The sequence below is a fragment of the Bufo bufo genome, chromosome 5, assembly GCF_905171765.1.
Source record: "Bufo bufo chromosome 5, aBufBuf1.1, whole genome shotgun sequence".
NCBI classification, from domain to species: Eukaryota; Metazoa; Chordata; class Amphibia; order Anura; family Bufonidae; genus Bufo; species Bufo bufo.
This window is the reverse complement of record NC_053393.1, coordinates 174101816-174120724: the sequence shown is the minus strand read 5'-3', so window position 1 is coordinate 174120724 and position 18909 is coordinate 174101816. Positions and strand designations below refer to the sequence as shown.

General features: G+C 45.2%; 1 protein-coding gene across 2 annotated transcripts in view; it reads left to right on the top strand.

Annotated features, from left to right (window-relative positions):
• PPP4R1 (protein phosphatase 4 regulatory subunit 1) overlaps window positions 1-18909 on the top strand; it is a 59897-nt gene that overhangs the window by 19513 nt on the left and 21475 nt on the right. For both annotated transcript variants that reach the window (XM_040432930.1, XM_040432929.1), the window contains exons 7-11: window positions 4270-4377; window positions 5043-5108; window positions 5192-5350; window positions 7497-7630; window positions 13983-14506. In XM_040432930.1, the coding sequence (XP_040288864.1) occupies window positions 4270-4377; window positions 5043-5108; window positions 5192-5350; window positions 7497-7630; window positions 13983-14506 (991 nt within the window). The remainder of the gene's footprint in view (window positions 1-4269; window positions 4378-5042; window positions 5109-5191; window positions 5351-7496; window positions 7631-13982; window positions 14507-18909) is intronic.

The window sequence follows — 18909 nt, the reverse complement described above, 5'->3', positions numbered from 1 at the left end:
GCGGACTTTCTAAGCCGCAACAAGGTGGATCCAGGCGAGTGGTCTCTGCATCCAGAAGTGTTCGAAGAAATCTGCCACAGATGGGGCCGTCCGGATGTGGACTTAATGGCGTCCAGGTTCAACAACAAGCTCCCAGTGTCCTGGCTCGCGCCCGAGATCCGAAGGCGTACGGATGGACGTGCAGGTGTCTCCGTGGCGGGACTTCAGCCTCCCCTATTTTTTCCTCTCCTACCAAAGGTTCTACACAAGATCGAGGCGGAAGTGATCCCGACCGTTCTCATCGCCCCAGGGTGGCCTCGCCGCGCGTGGTTTTCGGACGTGGCTCGGATGCTGGCGGACGCCCCATGGCCTCTACCCGACAGACAGGACCTACTGTCTCAGGGCCCGCTCTTCCACCAGAATTTACGGTCTCTTCGTTTAACGGCGTGGCTGTTGAAACCGCCATCCTGAAGAGGGGGTTCTCGGATTCAGTGATTAGGACCACGATCAGAGCGAGGAAGTCTTCTTCCTCCCGGATTTACTATCGTACCTGGAAGGCCTTCCTGTCCTTTTGTGAGAGTTCGGGGTTCCCTCCCCTTCGCTTTTCCATCCCGGTGGTACTGTCTTTTCTTCAGTCTGGGCTTGAGCAGGGACTGTCGCCTAGTTCCCTGTAAGGTCAGGTTTTGGCGCTGGCCGTCTTTTTTTTGCAGAGGTCCCTTGCTCTTATGGGTCCTGTGAAGACCTTTCTTCAGGGGGTGGCACATTCGGTTTCCCCGTATGTTCCCCCTTTGTCTCCTTGGGCTCTCAATTTGGTCCTGCGCGCTCTGCAGTCGGCCCCCTTCGAGCCTTTGAGGGGGGTCTCTCTGACTGTTCTCACCTGGAAAGTGGTCTTCCTTGTGGCCATAACTTAATACAGCTACATAGCGTAGTGATTAAAGTTCTGGGCTATTATGCAGAAGCTGTGAGTTCAAATCCCATCACAAGCTTTTAAATCAGACTGGTGTCGGAGCTGGCCGCTTTTTCCTGTCAGGAGCCTTTTCTGGTTTTCCACCAGGATAAGGTTGTGCTCCGTCCGGTCCCCTCCTTTTTGCCCAAGGTGGTCTCTCCCTTCCACCTTAATGAGGATCTTGTCCTGCCTTCCTTTTGCCCTTCTCCGGCTAACCCAAGGAACTGCATTCCCTGGATGTCGTACGGGCCCTGAAGGTGTATCTCGCGGCTACTGCTTCCGTCCGCCGTTCATGACGCTCTGGATCTGCTCGGCTATTTCCGCGGGTTATCACGCTTGTGGTAGAGTTCCCCCGGCTAGGATTACCGCTCACTCCAGTAGGGCGGTGGGGGGCTTCCTGGGCAAGACGCAATCGTGCCTCTGCGTCTCAGCTGTGTAAGGCGGCCACCTGGTCGTCCTTACATACCTTTACGAAGTTTATCAGTTGCATCACTGGCTTCGGCTGATGCGATCTTTGGCCGCATGGTTTTGCAGGCTGTGGTTCCTGTTTGACCGTTGGACGTTCCTCCTGGCGGTGCTGAGGTTTTTTTTTTCCCACCCCATGGACTGCTTTAGGACGTCCCATGGTCTGTGTCCCCCAATGGAAAAAAGTACGAGAAAAGGAGATTTTTGTGAAACTCACCTGTAAAATCTTTTTCTCGTCTTTTCCATTGGGGGACACAGCTCCCACCCATTCTGCCTGTTGCAGGAGGGGTGTTTAGTTCAGTTTCTGTTTATGGTTGGACCTTATGGCTGGGTCCGATGGTTTCCATAATTTTTTCTTGCTCCTTCTCCTACTGCTTGTACAACGCCTGAGTTCCTCCTGGTGGAGTCGGGGGGTATAGCCCGAGGAGGAGGAGCTCTTTCATTTGCATAGTGTCCCTCCTACTAATATCTCTAAGTTATACCCCATGGTCTGTGTCCCCCAATGGAAAAGACGAGAAAAAGATTTTACAGGTGAGTTTCACAAAAATCTCCTTTTCTTCTCCGGACAAGCCTTTTTCCAGATGCCCCAAACAATCGGAAAGAGGCTTCATCGGAGAATATGACTTTGCCCCAGTCCTCAGCAGTCCATTCACCATACTTTCTGCAGAAGATCAATCTGTCCCTGATGTTTTTTTTTGAGAGAAGTGGCTTCTTTGCTGCCCTTCTTGACACCAGGCCATCTTCCAAAAGTCTTCACCTCACTGTGTGTGCAGATGCGCTCACACCTGCCTGCTGCCATTCCTGAGCAAGCTCTGCACTGGTGGCACTCCGATCCCGCAGCTGAATCCTCTTTAGGAGACGATCCTGGCGCTTGCTGGACTTTCTTGGACGCCCTGAAGCCTTCTTAGCAAGAATGGAACCTCTTTCCTTGAAGTTCTTGATGATCCTATAAATTGTTGATTGAGGTGCAATCTTAGTAGCCACAATAGCCTTGCCTGTGAAGCCATTTTTATGCAACGCAATGATGGCTGCACGCGTTTCTTTGCAGGTCACCATGGTTAACAATGGAAGAACAATGATTTCAAGCATCACCCTCCTTTTAACATGTTAATTCTGCCATTTTAACCCAATCAGCCTGACATAATGATCTCCAGCCTTGTGCTCGTCAACATTCTCACCTGAGTTAACAAGACGATTACTGAAATGATCTCAGCAGGTCCTTTAATGACAGCAATGAAATGCAGTGGAAAGTTTTTTTTTGGGATTAAGTTAAATTTTCATGGCAAAGAAGGACTATGCAATTCATCTGATCACTCTTCATAACATTCTGGAATATATGCAAATTGCTATTATAAAAACTTAAGCAGCAACTTTTCCAATATTTATGTAATTCTCAAAACTTTTGGCCACGACTGTACATACATAACAAGACACACAAGGGAAGGGAGACAGACAAGGAAGGTATCCTAACATGAAACCTCATCTAGTCATTCCAGAGCAACTGGAGAGTTATTGGCCCGATCTAGCCAATCGTGGAACGCTTGAGACCCCTTAAAAAGAAGCCATAGCGTCCATAATTTCATATACTTCTGGTCCCAACCTTCATCCTCTGCTATTAACTCCTCCATCCTATGTATATTTTCGAACGTCTCCAACCATTCCCCCACATGTGGGGCATCCCTAGACTACCAGTGCCTCGGCACCACCAAACGGGCCGCCTGAACAAAAAATCTCAGGAGGCCAGCTTTAATAAACGAATGGGGCTTGGAACCAGCGATAGCAAAGCCCCTTCCAGTGTCCATCGGGTCGTGGAACCTGATACCTGATTATGTAGATCATTCAGTGCTGTCCAAAAAGGAACCATTTTTGGGCACTGCCACCAAATATGGGACATCGTGCCAACAGCCCCCTCACACCTCCAGCATATATTTGAGCATGTCGGATAAAAGGAGTGTAAGACGGCAGGAGTCCTATACCATCTGGAGAGGATCTTGTAATTTTTCTCCTGCGGCCCGCAACAGATGGAGAACTTGTGAGACAGCGTAAATGCCTTAACCCATTGTTCTGCAGAGAATTCCCTGCCTAATTCTTTCTCCCCCGCCCGTACATAGGGCAAGGAGGAGGGAGGTCCACCACCCTCCTGAAGCAGCCCGTACACCAGAGACACCAAATGAGTAGGCGGGGATTTTTGCATACATAGCGCCTCAAAGGATGTTAGGTCCCTGGATAGAGTAGCGATCGAGCCCAGGGATAAAATAAAATTCTTGACCCCGTTATAATGTATCCAAGCCCCCCTCTGACTTCGTCCCGGGAAAGAGTCCAAAGGGCGAACGGAGGTCTTCGTTACCAGCTGATACACTCTAACTTTATCCTCCTTGCGTAAGACCTATATCTCCCCCCGCTCCACTCCCATCGGGAAGCTAGGATTATCAAATATGGGCGTCATAGGACCCGGGAAGGACGTACACCTTGAGGAAACTGCGCATCTGTCCCACACCTGAAGAACACCCGCCCCCCCCCCCCACCTTCGGTCTCATTAGAAACTTTATCCCCAGTCTAGGGGATGAACCCGCCCAGATGAAGTCGATTTTCATATGTTTGTGTATAGATATAGAGGTATGTATATACAATATCACCAGTGATATCACACATCTTTATGGTAAGTAGGTATGCAATATTAAGTTTGGTGATATGGCAGCACAGTGAAACGTCAGGAGCTCAGTGTACCATTGGGAATACATCTCAACAACTTTCTCAGTAACTGTGAGGGTGTTTTTAAAACATTGGTTATGGTTTTTGTACGTATTTTTCGCAGCTGTTCTTCGCACTGCTTGTACATGTGGTGGTTTGTAATCCTTTTTGTTTTGTTTCTTTCGTAGATAATGTGCAAAATGGCCTCAATGGTGGGTAAAGATATAACGGAGAGACTGATCCTTCCCCGGTTTTGTGAAATGTGTTGTGACTGCAGAATGTTTCATGTCCGTAAGGTATGTGGTCACCTAAAGCTTTGGAAATGGTCATACCGATATTTAGTGCGACTTCGAAAGTGTCACAGAAAAGAACAACTTATTTCCTAATATAGGGTACTGTGCGTAAAACTTTCAGCACAAATTTTCATCTAAAACAGCAGTAGATAGGAGGATTGTACTGCAAAACAATCATTGGTAATACACACCAAAATGTTCTACTGTATTAGCTACATATGGTTGCTTCTCTTTTACTACTGACCACAGTATGCTGTGTGTAGCATGGGAAGAAGTACAATTCTGTCTCATGTAACCCGGCCATACCCAGTAACGGACAGTTGGGGTAATGAGCAGTCTTCCTGTAATGCCTCTGTTGGAATTGAAGCCGTTCAGGAAGGCTGCCCAGACTAAATATTGCAGCCTGGGAGGCTGGTTTGTGAAGATCTGAGCTTTTCCATGCACATGGACCCTAAGCTCTGGCTGCAATATCTTTTTTGTGTATGCACTGCTGCTTGCACACACTAAGGGTCCATTCACACGTCCCTTGCGGAACGGATGCGGACCTATTTTGCGGACGTGTGAATGGACCCTTATGCTAAATACTGAACAACAGTTGTAGGTTACAAATAAAATTGTGGCTTTCATGGTAATCCTTTTTCTCTTTTTCATTTTTTTTTTTTTTTAAGGTTTGTGCAGCCAATTTTGGTGATATCTGCAGTGTTGTAGGCCAAGAAGCCACAGAGAAGATGCTGGTGAGTGCATATAAATGATCAGACAAGATTTTGAGCACAGACTACTTAGCTGCACATCCTAAAACTGTCCCTCTCTATTCCAGTTACCTCGCTTTTTCCAGCTGTGTTCCGACAATGTGTGGGGTGTGCGGAAAGCCTGTGCCGAGTGTTTCATGGCTGTGTCATGTGCCACATCACAAGAGCTTCGTCGCACTAGGCTCTCTGTCCTTTTCATTAACTTAATAAGTGACCCATCTAGATGGGTAAGTTTAATGGTTTGCATGAATTTTAAACACCCATCACTTTTTGTGGAAGACCACAGGCAGTAACACTTACAGATGATCTTATGACTCAGCTTAAAAATGGAATTGGTAGCATAAAAATATATAGTGTTGAATGCAGTCTTTGATATGGAGGAGGAAAGGTAGTCACCAGTTATTTTCAAAAAGACAAAAATAGTAGTTTTGTAGGTTTAAAGCAGACAAATGCAGTTAAACCTTCAGGCAGACGGCCAGGAGCAGCTGACTAGATTGATATATAGTTTAATAAGAAAAGCTGTAAAGCAACTTCTTCTTTCTTCATTTAAAGGGGCTGTCCGGGTTCAGAGCTAAACCTGGACATACCCTTATTTTCACCCCGGCAGCCCCCCTGAGGCTAGCATCGGAGCATCTTATGCTCTGATGCGCTTCCTTGCCCTGCGCTAAATCGCGCAGGGCAAGGTCTCTTTTGTTTTCAATAACACACTTCCGCCCCGCATTGTGTTCGGTGACGTCCCTGGCTCTGATGGGCGGGCTTTAGCGCTGCCCTAGCAGTTTTACTGGCTAGGGCACCGCTAAATCCTGCTCATCAGTGCCGGTGACATCACCGGGCTTCTTGGCAGCCCCATGGAGAGCCCCGGTACGTCACCTGATCTCCAAATATGCCTTTGCCCTGTGCAATTTAGAGCAGGGCAAAGGAGAGCATCGGAGCATGAACTGCTCCGATGCTCGTCAGGGGGGCTCCTGGGGTAAAAATTGAGTTATGTCCGGGTTCAGCTCTGAACCCGGACAACCCCTTTATATCTCTGCTCATTCTGGGTCTAGGAGTCCAGTGGGTGGTATATTTTGTGACTGACAGCCTTCCCTGTATGACTGTGCTACAGAAATAGCTGTAATGCAGAGTGCAAAGTGCACTGCATTTCCAATGGGACAGATTTGCAGTCCATGCATGTGAATGGCATTTCCGCAATGACAGGCAGGAAACGCAAGGCCTCGTTTAACCCTTTAACTACCAGAGGTTTTTCTGTTTTTTCTTCCCTAGCTTCCTTGAGCCATAACTTTTTTATATTTCCATTCACGTAGCTGTATGAGGGCTTATTTTTTGTGGGACAAGTTGTACTTTCTAATGCCACCATTAATTATGGCATACAATTTAGTGGGAAGCTGTAGAATTCTAAATTTTTTTTTTTTTTTTTTACATCACTATATTCTGACCCCCTATAACTTTTTATGTATACTGAGCTATATAGGGGCTCATTTTTTGCGGGACAATCCGTAGTTTTTATTGATACCATTTTGGAGTGTGTGTGACTTTTTGATCACATTTTATTACATTTTTATTTTTTGGGTAAGAGAAGCAGTGAAAAAATGGCAAATCGCCAATTTTGACCCTTTTTTCTGTTACGCCATTCACCGTGTTGTAATTTAAAAAAAAATATTTTAATAGTACGGGCGTTTTCGGTCGCAGTGATACCCATGATATTTATATTTATCATTTAGGTATTTTTTTTATTGTTATATGGAAAGGGGGGGTGACCTAAAGTTTTTAATATAAATAAATAAATAAATATATATATATATATATATATATATATATATATATATATATATATATATAATTTTTTTTTTGAGATTTTTGACGCTCTTATAAATTCTGTATTTTCATTTTGTGCTATAATCGATTTTTAAAATGAGTTTTAGACTGCAGATTGTTCTTTCATATCCCAAAATAAGAATTGCAGCATGAACACTATAAGCCTAGTCAGCGAGGCTTACAGTGTTCAGTGCAACTCCCGATGCCCACATTGCCCTCACAGGGCATCGGTAGAAAGCATTTTACGCCTTTAGATGCCGTGATCTCACTTGATTACGGCATCTAAAGCCTTTAATTACCGCGATCGGCATTATTGCCAGTCACTCTAATTAGCCGCAGGTCTCTGCTGTGTGAAACAGCAGAGACCTGCCGGCCATGGCGCCCGCTGCACGCGCGAGCGGGCGCCATGTTTACACGAAAGGGTTATTGACCATGGGGATAATGCCACATTGCATACTTAAAATCCATGGCAGAAATCAAAGGATTTCTGTCTTAAAAACGCACATGAGAAAATACTGTCGAGTGAAGATACCTAAAGAATTAATTCTTCTATCGTAGGTACGCCAAGCTGCCTTTCAATCTCTTGGGCCTTTTATATCTACTTTTGCAAATCCATCAAGTTCTGGTCAATACTTTAAAGAAGAAGAATGTCAAGCAGCCGAGGATGTAAAACCGAATGACTCTACTGAGAGGTCTGTTTTTCTGTTCTTTTAGTTTTAATGGGACTCAACTACAGAGTTTGAATTAAAGGGGTTGTCTCACTTCAGCAAGTGACCTTTATCATGTAGAGAAAGTTAATACAAGACACTTACTAATGTATTGTGGTTGTCCATATTGCTGCCTTGGCTGGCTGGATTCATTTTTCCATCACATTATACACTGCTCGTTTCCATGGTTACAGCCACCCTGCAATCCAGCAGTGGTGCTCGTGCTTGCCAGCCTCTCTTGTGGCCAGGACTGTGGGAGCTCACATAAGTTGGTGCTTTTTTCTACAGTGCTTAACCACGGCGATTGCTGATTGAATGCAGGGTGGTCATAACCATGGAAAACAATAAGTGTAAAATGTGATGGAAAAATGAATCCAGCCAGCAAAGGAAGCAATATGGACCGTCCCAATATATTAGTAAGTGTCCTGTATTAATTTTCTCTACGTAATAAATGCTTTTTGCTGAAGTGACACAACTCCTTTTAAAGGGAACCTGTCGCCTAAAAAATGCATCTACACCTGCCAGCAGTACCTCATAGTAGCCCGCAGCCTGTTAATAATCATATGTTTTATCCTGTTGTCCAATGCTGCGTAAGTTCAAAAAACGCAGTTTTATTCTCCATCAGGGCTATAGTGACGGCCAGCTTGAAGTCAAGGTAACCACGCCCCCTAACCATCACCTCTTGCCTGAGAGTGACAGCCTGCAGTGCGGCTGCGATTCCCCAAGTCTCGCGCATGCGCATTGTGCCGCTGAAACCCGGCTAACGGCGGCAGCAGGAGATGGGAGAGCCCATTACTACAGAGTGCACCGCGCACGCGCAAGACTTGGAATCGCGGCCGCACTGCAGGCTGTCACTCTCGGGCAAGAGGGTACGGTTAGGGGGCGTGGTTACCTTGACTTGAAGCAAGGAGGCCACTGCCCCCTTGACTTCAAGCTGGCCGGCACTATAGCGCTGATAGAGAATAAAACTGAGTTTTTCTCGCCCATATTCATTGGGGGACACAGAGACCATGGGTATAGCTATGTCCTCTAGGAGGCGTTGACACTAGTAAAAGCTGTTAGCTCCTCCCCTGGCAGCTATACCCCCTCCAGCCTGGAGAGAGAGCTTCAGTTTTTACCAGGTGCATACTTTGCATCGGTGGACGCCGCCTTGGACCGCGTGGTTTTGCAGGTGGCAGTTTCTTAGATGCCAGCAGGGACGCTTGCTTCCAGGGGTCTGTGGTTTTCCCCTCCCTGTGGACTGCTTTAGGACGTCCCACGGTTCCTGTGTCCCCCAATGAATATGGGCGAGAAAAGAAGATTTTGTATAACTTACCAGTAAAATCTCTTTCTCGCTCTTCATTGGGGGACACAGCACCCACCCCGTATTGTTGTTCAACCACAGTTGTAGCTGTTGCTGGTTTGAACCCTGTTGGGTCCTTTGGCATGGTTGATTCCATGTTTTTTTCTTTGGTGGGCTTGCTTCTCCTACTGCTTATGCACAAACTGAAGCTCTCTCTCCAGGCTGGAGGGGGTATAGCTGCCAGGGGAGGAGCTAACAGCTTTTACTAGTGTCAACGCCTCCTAGAGGACATAGCTATACCCATGGTCTCTGTGTCCCCCAATGAAGAGCAAGAAAGAGATTTTACTGGTAAGTTATACAAAATCTCCTTTTTTAACTTGTGCAGCATCGGACAACAGGATGAAATATATGATTATTAACAGGCTGCGAGCTACTATGAGATACTGCTGGCGGGTGTAGATGCATTTTTTTCTGGTGACAGGTTCCCTTTAAGATACTATGCATATACTTCTGACTGGATCTGTCTTAAGTTTTCAATTCTTTCACCCACTTCTGAGACCGCCACCTTCTCTGACTTTGATGGCATGTCCTAGCGATATGCCATCAAAGTCCCAGATCACAGCCCTTTTTAATATTCCTGTTATAGCATTCATTGTTTAAAAATGAAATGTAAATTGCCCTTGAATCAACCAACCAGGAAAAACGGGTTAAAGTCTTTTTTGTCGAAGCCAACAGCGTGAGTGTTATACTCTTCGGTCATGTCGTAGAAAGAACTGTTCTTTTTCTCAGTTTTAAATGCTATTGTCCCAGAGTCTTAACCACCTCCCGTCCGCACGTTGACTATAAACGTCCGGGTGGTGGTTCTCTATTTCTGAATGGACGTTCCAGAACGTCCATTCAGAAACTGCAGCTGCACACTAATCGTGCAGCTGCTGATTGGGTTGCCCGCTGTCAGGGACAGCAGGACAACCCTTAGGGAAGGCAGGGACAGTGCCCAGGTGTCCCTGCCTTCTAGATCGCTGATCATGTGACCGCCGGGACCGGAGAGTGCAGGAGCTGTGTAAAGTCTTTCAAAGACCTCGATCAGCCCTGCACTGAGGCTGTACAGCCTCTCTGGGGGGGGTGTATTTCTCCTGTAACTGGGGCTACTATGTCAGCCCCAGTTACAGGAGAAATCAACAGTGAAAAAAAAAGTGAAGTAAATGTCCCCCAGAGGTCTTGTATGACCTTATGGGGGACGAAAAGTGTAAAATAAAAAAATAAAATTAAAGAAGAAATAAGAAAAAGTATACATATTAGGTATCGCCACGTCCGTAACAATCTGCCTACAAAAATGTCACTTGACCGAACCCCTCAGGTAAACGGTGTAAAAATAAATAAATGTGATAAAACAACCAATTTTTTGGTCACCTTGCCCCATAAAGTGTTATAATGAATGATCAAAAAATCATATGTACCCAAAAATAGTACCAATAAAACTGGCACCTTATGCCCTAGTTTCCAAAATGGGGTCACTTCTTGGGAGTTTCTACTGTAAGGGTGCATCAGGGGGCCTTCAAATGGGACATGGCATCTAAAAACCATGTGGAGTTCCTTTTCTTCTGCGCCCTGCCGTGTGCCCATACAGCATTTATGACCACATGTGGGGTGTTTCTGTAAACCGCAGAATCTGGGTAATAAATATTGAGTTTTGTTTGGCTGTTAACCATCGATGTGTTAAAGAAAAAATTAGATTAAAATGGAAAATCTGCCAAGAAAGTGAAATTTTAAAATTTGATCTCCATTTCCCTTTAATTCTTGTGGAACACCTAAAGGGTTAACAAAGTTTGTAAAATCGGTTTTAAGTAACTTGAGGGGTGCAGTTTCTACAATTGGGTCATTTATGGGGGTATCCACTATGTAGGCCCCACAAAGTGACTTCAGACCTGAACTGGTCCTTAAAAAGTGGGTTTTGGCAATTTTCAAAAAAATTAGAATTGCTTCTAAGCCTTCTAACGTCCTAAAAAATAAAATGACATTTCCAAAATGATGCCAACATAAAGTAGACATATGGGGAATGTTAAGTAATAAATATTCTATTAGGTATGACTTTGTTTTAAAAGCAGAGAAATAGAAATTTAGAAAATTGCTAATTTTTCAAAAATTTTGTTAAATTTGGGATTTTTTCATAAATAAAGGTGAAATATATTGACTCAAATTTATGACTATCATGAAGTACAATGTGTCACGAGAAAACAATCTCTGAATGACTTGGATAATGAAAGGTGTTCCAAAGTAGGGGTGGGCGATATAGGCGATATGCGATATAAATTTGTGCCACAATATGGATTTTGAGCATATCGCCTATATCGCCGGACCGCGATATGATCGTGCTCTCTGCGCGCACCATCTTCTCCTGAGCCGGCACAGTGGAGAAGGAGAGAGTCCCTCCCTCTCCACTGTGCGCGGCTGCCGCTGACCACCAATGACAAAAGAGGAGGAGGGGAGGGACTGACAGTAAATCATTGAGTTTTCGCGATCTCAGTGAGTGCGTGAAAACTCAAATCCGATGGTATATTCTAACCCCCAGGCGTTCCCATGGTGACAGGGCCGCTTGCCTGGGGGTTAGAATATACAGGGCCACGCCGCTGACAGTAGAACATTTAAAAACGAATCAGTAACTTTAACTTTATAAGGCCTCTTTCACACTTGCGTTGTTGGGATCCGGCATGCACTTCCGTTGCCGGAGGTGCCTGCCGGATCCGTAACAACGCAAGTGTACTGAAAGCATTTGAAGACGGAACCGTCTTCCAAATGCGTTCAGTGTTACTATGGCACCCAGGACGCTATTAAAGTCCTGGTTGCCATAGTAGGAGCGGGGGAGCGGTATACTTACCGTCCGTGCGGCTCCCGGGGCGCTCCAGAGTGACGTCAGAGCGCCCCATGCGCATGGATGACGTGATCCATGCGCTTGGGGCGCCCTGACGTCACTCTGGAGCGCCCGGGGAGCCGCACGGACGGTAAGTATGCTGCTCCCCTGCTCCCCGCTACACTTACCATGGCTGTCAGGACTTTAGCGTCCCGGCAGCCATGGTAACCACTCTGAAAAAGCTAAATGTCGGCTCCGGCAATGCGCCGAAACGACGTTTAGCTTAAAGCCGGATCCGGATCAATGCCTTTCAATGGGCATTGATCCCGGATCCGGCCTTGCGGCAAGTCTTCAGGATTTTTGGCCGGAGCAAAAAGCGCAGCATGCTGCGGTATTTTCTCCGGCCAAAAAACGTTCCGTACCGGAACTGAAGACATCCTGATGCATCCTGAACGGATTTCACTCCATTCAGAATGCATTAGGATAATCCTGATCAGTATTCTTCCGGCATAGAGTCCCGACGACGGAACTCTATGCCGGAAGACAATAACGCAGGTGTGAAAGAGCCCTTAATTGGTGATCTCTTTACTGTATACCTTACTAGGTCTTGGCTCCGGTAACAGCAGGCAGTGCGGGGGGCGGCGCTCACTCACTGACGTCACGCGCCTGCTCCTCCCACTAGGCGGCGCAGGCGCGTGACGTCAGTGAGTGAGCGCCGCCCCCCGCACTGCCTGCTGTTATCGGAGCTAAGACCTAGTAAGGTATACAGTAAAGAGATCACCAATGAATAAAGTTACTGATTAGTTTTTACACAAAGCACAGGGCAGCAGGGAGAGTGTAAAGTCCTATTCACCCTAATAGAGCTCTATTAGGGTGAATATGACAAGGGTTCTACGTTCTAGCCCTTAAGGAGACTAATAGTTATTAAATAAAAAGTAAAAAAAAGTTTAAACACGCCCCCCCCAAATATAGAAAACAATATATCGCAATATATATCGCATATCGCTAGGGGTGCACCGAAATGAAAATTCTGGTCCGAAACCGAAAATTCAGGATGCCCTTGACCGAAAACCGAAACTGCCTTTTTGCCCAAATACTTTTAAAATACTTTTTTTTAATGATTTTATTAATAATTCTTTTTCATGAATTTAATAAATCATATTATCTAACATGGTGCTTCCTCATACACAAGTGATTGTACAAAACAACAGTGCAAGAAACAGTTGTAAAACCAACCTCAAACTGTAAACAGACGTAGCCTCAGGTCAAGAACAAATTTTTGCTGGGAGAGGGGGATCTGTATGGAGAGGGGGATCTGTGGGTGGCTCTGTTATGGAGAGGGGGATCTGTGGGTGGCTCTGTTATGGAGAGGGGGATCTGTGGGTGGCTCTGTTATGGAGAGGGGGATCTGTGGGTGGCTCTGTTATGGAGAGGGGGATCTGTGGGTGGCTCTGTTATGGAGAGGGGGATCTGTGGGTGGCTCTGTTATGGAGAGGGGGATCTGTGGGTGGCGCTGTTATGGAGAGGGGGATCTGTGGGTGGCGCTGTTATGGAGAGGGGGATATGTGCACTGTTATGGGCATAACAGTGCACTGTTATGGGCATAACAGTGCACAGATCCCCCCTCCCCATAGCAGTGCCATAGACCGATCCCCCTACCCATAACAGCCCCGGCCCTGCTGCTCACAGCAGACTAATCACTCACTGCATCTTTATTTTACCTTACAATCGTGACGCTCCAGTAACAACTCTGCAGGCAGAGCGGAGGGCGGCGTAACGTCACTTACTCACGTGACGCACCTGCTCCGCCCACTTTATGAATGAAGGAGAGTGACTTCAAGTTGACGTGAGTAAGTGACGTTACGCCGCCCTCCGCTCTGCCTGCAGAGTTGTTACTGGAGCGTCACGATTGTAAGGTAAAATAAAGATGCAGTGACTTAAAGTAAACCGCCCGCCCGCACAAATCCCAAACCCCATATTTTCTGCCGAAATGGATTAGGCCCATTTTCGGGCCGCCGGAATTTCGGTGCACCCCTACATATCGCACATGCTTAAAATTATATCGCAATATAGATTTTAGGCCATATCGCCCACCCCTATTATTACCACATAAAGCGAGATATGTCAGATTTGCTAAATTAGGCCTGGTCAGGAAAGGGGCAAATGGCCCAGATGGCAAGTGGTTAAATTGCACTTCTTTTTATCAGCCAGTCGAATGAGCACCTGCCAGAAGATACAGAGAGCATTACACAAGAAGTAGTGGCAGAAGATGATTCTCAACCAGACAACAACCCTGTTACCTTCACTGTGAAGCTAGAAACCAACTTGGATGATGATCCAGCTTCAGATGAACTTTTTAGGATCAGCAATCACTCTGACTTTATTTCACATTGCACTTTGCCTTTGGAGAATTCAGCTGACTCTGTTGAACCAGAACCGGGTTCTCCTGATGCCGAAGCGTCTAAAGTTTCAATAATGCAATCTCAGGAGAGCCCTGTCACTGAGCAAGAGCTATTCAATTCGTTCCATTACTGGAGGACTCCAATTCCTGATATAGATCTAGATCTGGAACTGCGGCATGCACAAGCGGAAGCACACAGCCCAGACAGTAGGCTAGCAGTTCAGAAGGCATCATCCCCTGGCTCCCCGAATATAGCCATGGCCACAAGAAAAGAGCTGGAAGAGATGATTGAAAACCTTGAGCCGCACACGGATGATCCTGATGTTAAAGGTAATTGATTTGGCCTTCTCCGTCTATAAATGTCATGTGACCCAGTGTAATTTGAGAGATATATATGTATTTGTTGGTAAATCATTTAGCACTTTTATATTTGCAATTGTTGGAAGGTTTTGAGTGCCTGGAAATGTTTCATATATGAGTTTGGTATAACTCCATTCAGGAAATATGAAGCGGTGGTGTGAATCTTCTTTGGAGCAAAAAGTGTGTATGCAACTTCATGTTATGAACTTGGGCTACTTTCACACTAGTAGAATTTGAAAGAATACAGCGGCTCACCTCCTCTCTATATGGAAATGGTGCTCTCCCCCAGGTCCCACCCTTAGGACCAAGTGGGAAATATAAAGTAAACAACAGGTATGGGGGGGGCACACTACACAAGGGAACACCAGGCAGTGTGATAGTAATTACACTTTATTGTGTTATAATATTTAAGAACATACCCCTAAAATATACATAAAATATAAACCATATACAAATCTATATATTGCACACAAAGTAGTAATATACCGTAGTAAAAATCTATATATTGCACACAAAGTAATAATATACCGCAGTAGAACAGTATAGTAGCTGGTGGTATCAGGATTGATACCTAAAACCACTAGCTACTATACTGTTCTACTGCGGTATATTATTACTTTGTGTGCAATATATAGATTTGTATATGGTTTATATTTTATGTATATTTTAGGGGTATGTTCTTAAATATTATAACACAATAAAGTGTAATTACTATCACACTGCCTGGTGTTCCCTTGTGTAGTGTGCCCCCCCCATACCTGTTTACTTTCACACTAGTGTTTCTATTTTCCGGTATTGAGATCTGTCATAGGATCTCAATACCGTAGAAAAACGCATCCGTTTTGTCCACATTCATTGTCAATGGGGACAAAACGTAACTGAACAGAACGGAATGTACCAAAAAGCATTCCGTTCCGTTTGGTTGCGTTCCCAGACCGGAGAGCAAACCGCAGCAAGCTGTGGTTTTCTTTCCGTCCTGGGATGCAGAGCTAAACTGATCCGGCATGACCCACAATGCAAGTCAATGGGGACGGATCCGTTTTCTGACACAATAGAACACTGATCTATTGACTTTCAATAGAAATAATGACTAATCTGTCTTGGCTACAACCCCTCTACAGTATTTGTACACAGTGATTTGTATTCAGAAAATCCATGTGAAATACACACACACACACACACACACACACAAAAAAACCGTTTTGGTGCATTTTTGTGTGTTTTCTGTTTAACAACCCAATTGAAGTCTATGGAGAAAACCACTCTACAGAAGGTGCAGAATCGCACAAACAATTGGCATGCTGCAGATCTTAAAATTCACACGACAGGTCAATTTCCTCATGGGAGAAAAAAAGCAAAGCGTGCATGAGATTTGTCAAATCTCACTCCCTTTGCTGGTACTGTATTAGGCTGCGTGTTTTCTGCATGAAAATCCTTACGGAAAAAACACTTGTAATCCCCTTAAGAGGGTTTCCACTTTGGACAATGTCCACTGATTAGAAGGGTCCCTTGACAGTAAGCTCCTGGGACCACCAGGGAAGAGTTGTGGAGAAACCAGGCAGTAAGTGTCCAGTTTCCCTGCAGTGCCACCCATTACCCATGCACATCATTGAGTTGAATGTGAAACACATGACAGGTTTTCCAGAGCAAGAGGTGACTTATGACTTCTGTCCACTGAGGATCCTGAGCAGAGGACCCCCGTCTGTTAGCTCAGTATTCCCTAACACGCTGTATGAAAATAGGTTTTCTAAACTGGACAGCCCCATTAGGAGAAAGCAAACTTTTAAGAAGCCATGTGCCAAAACACTGGTGGTCTTGGCACAAATATCTGACCTTTCTTTATGTGTTACACTGATGTGAACACGTATGTTGCGCTTTATTGCTTGTGTCTGCAAAAAAAAAGGGGGTTAGTCAGCACATCCCAATGCGCAGGTGCACGCTGCCATGGCTAGAAACCTAGAGAAAAAAACACAATGCAACAGCACTCTGCAAACCAAATAAAGTACAATAATGCCATAGTCGCAAAAAATATTCACGTGCTAAATAATGCTACGCTTATTTTATAAAGAGACAAAAAAGGGGGTCAGTCAGCACATACCAAACCGCAGGAGCACATTGCTATGGCAGGGAACAACATTAAAAGACAAAAACATGCAATGTGACAACTCACTGCAATATACACTCACCTAAAGAATTATTAGGAACACCTGTTCTATTTCTCATTAATGCAATTATCTAGTCAACCAATCACATGGCAGTTGCTTCAATGCATTTAGGGGTGTGCTCCTGGTCAAGACAATCTCCTGAACTCCAAACTGAATGTCAGAATGGGAAAGAAAGGTGATTTTAAGCAATTTTGAGCGTGGCATGGTTGTTGGTGCCAGACGGGCCGGTCTGAGTATTTCACAATCTGCTCAGTTACTGGGATTTTCACGCACAACCATTTCTAGGGTTTACAAAGAATGGTGTGAAAAGTGAAAAACATCCAGTATGCGGCAGTCCTGTGGGCAAAAATGCCTTGTGGATGCTAGAGGTCAGTGGAGAATGGGCCGACTGATTCAAACTGATAGAAGAGCAACGTTGACTGAAATAACTACTCGTTACAACCAAGGTATGCAGCAAAGCATTTGTGAAGCCACAACACGCACAACCTTGAGGCGGATGGGCTACAACAGCAGAAGACCCCACCGGGTACCACTCGTCTCCACTACAAATAGGAAAAAGAGGCTACAATTTGCACGAGCTCAACCAAATTGGACTGTTGAAGACTGGAAAAATCTTGCCTGGTCTGATGAGTCTCCATTTCTGTTGAGACATTCAAATGGTAGAGCCTGAATTTGGCGTAAACAGAATGAGAACATGTATCCATCCTCTGATGGCTACTTCCAGCAGGATAATGCACCATGTCACAAAGCTCGAATCAATTCAAATTGGCTTCTTGAACATGACAATGAGTTCACTGTACTAAAATGGCCCCCACAGTCACCAGATCTCAACCCAATAGAGCATCTTTGGGATGTGGTGGAACGGGAGCTTCGTGCCCTGGATGTGCATCCCTCAAATCTCCATCAACTGCAAGATGCTATCCTATCAATATGGGCCAACATTTCTAAAGAATGCTCTCAGCACCTTGTTGAATCAATGCCACGTAGAATTAAGGCCAACACCGTATTAGTATGGCCAACACCGTATTAGTATGGTGCTCCTAATAATTCTTTAGGTGAGTGTAGAGTACAAAATTGCATAATAATTACAAGTGCTATACTATAAGTGAGAAATACTTGGCAAATCGTTTTGCTTATTTTATAAAGTGAGATGCTTGGCAAATCCATTTTGTACAAAACCATTTGGGCCCGTCTGCCAGCTGTGTCCTGCTCTCACTGCATTCATTGGAAGCCGTCTGGCACCAGGAGAGGTATGGAGTGGGCTCGGCGTGCATGTTGGTACCTGCATCCCCTGGAAGTAATGAAGGGCATTATGGCACCAAAAAGGGTAAAGGGCAGAGTGGATCCAACATGCATGTGAAACCAACACTTCCTGAACTTTATGGCGGCCATTATGGCGCATAACGGTCTTGTCTGTATTATGTATGTGTACAGCCCTATGGAATGAATGGCGCTTTAATAATAATAACAGGTAGTATTTAGTGTTTAGGTTGCCGTCTTAGAGATCGCCTTGACGTTTGGCAGACGGGCCCAAATTTTGTTCAAAATGCATTTGCCAAGCATCTCGCTTTATAAAATAAGCGTAGCATTAGCACTTGAATATTTTTTGTGACTATGGCATTATTGTACTTTATTTGGCTTGCAGAGTGCTGTTGCATTGTTGTTGTTTTTTTTTTTTTTTTTTTTTGTTTATTGCTTGAGTGATATATTTGTGTGGTATATAAACGCTCACCATTTAGCCTATTCTCAGGATAGGTCATTTGTATCACATTGGCGGAGGTCAGACTCCCAGCACACCTGCCAATCAGCTGTTTGAATAGGCCACTGTGCTCACTGGAGCTCTGGTGAGTGCTGCGGTCTCTTCACCGCTTACCAAGCACTGAGCTGTACATTGTATAGTGGCTGTGCTTGGTATTACACTTTGAATGGGACTGAACTGCACCTAGGCCACGTGATGGGTGTACGATGAAGTCACTGGCCTACGAAGAGGACTAAGCACTCACGGAGCACTGTGACCTCTTCCCACAGCTTATCTAATATTGATGACCCATCCTTAAGGTGCATTTAGACGTGCCAATAATTGTCCAGATCATCGGGAATGACCGTTTGCGAACGGTTGTTTCCGATCATCTAGCCATTTAAATGCGCCGCCGATGAAAGAAACACTTGTTCATTGGGTGATGCTGTCGCTTGTGTGGGCACCACCGA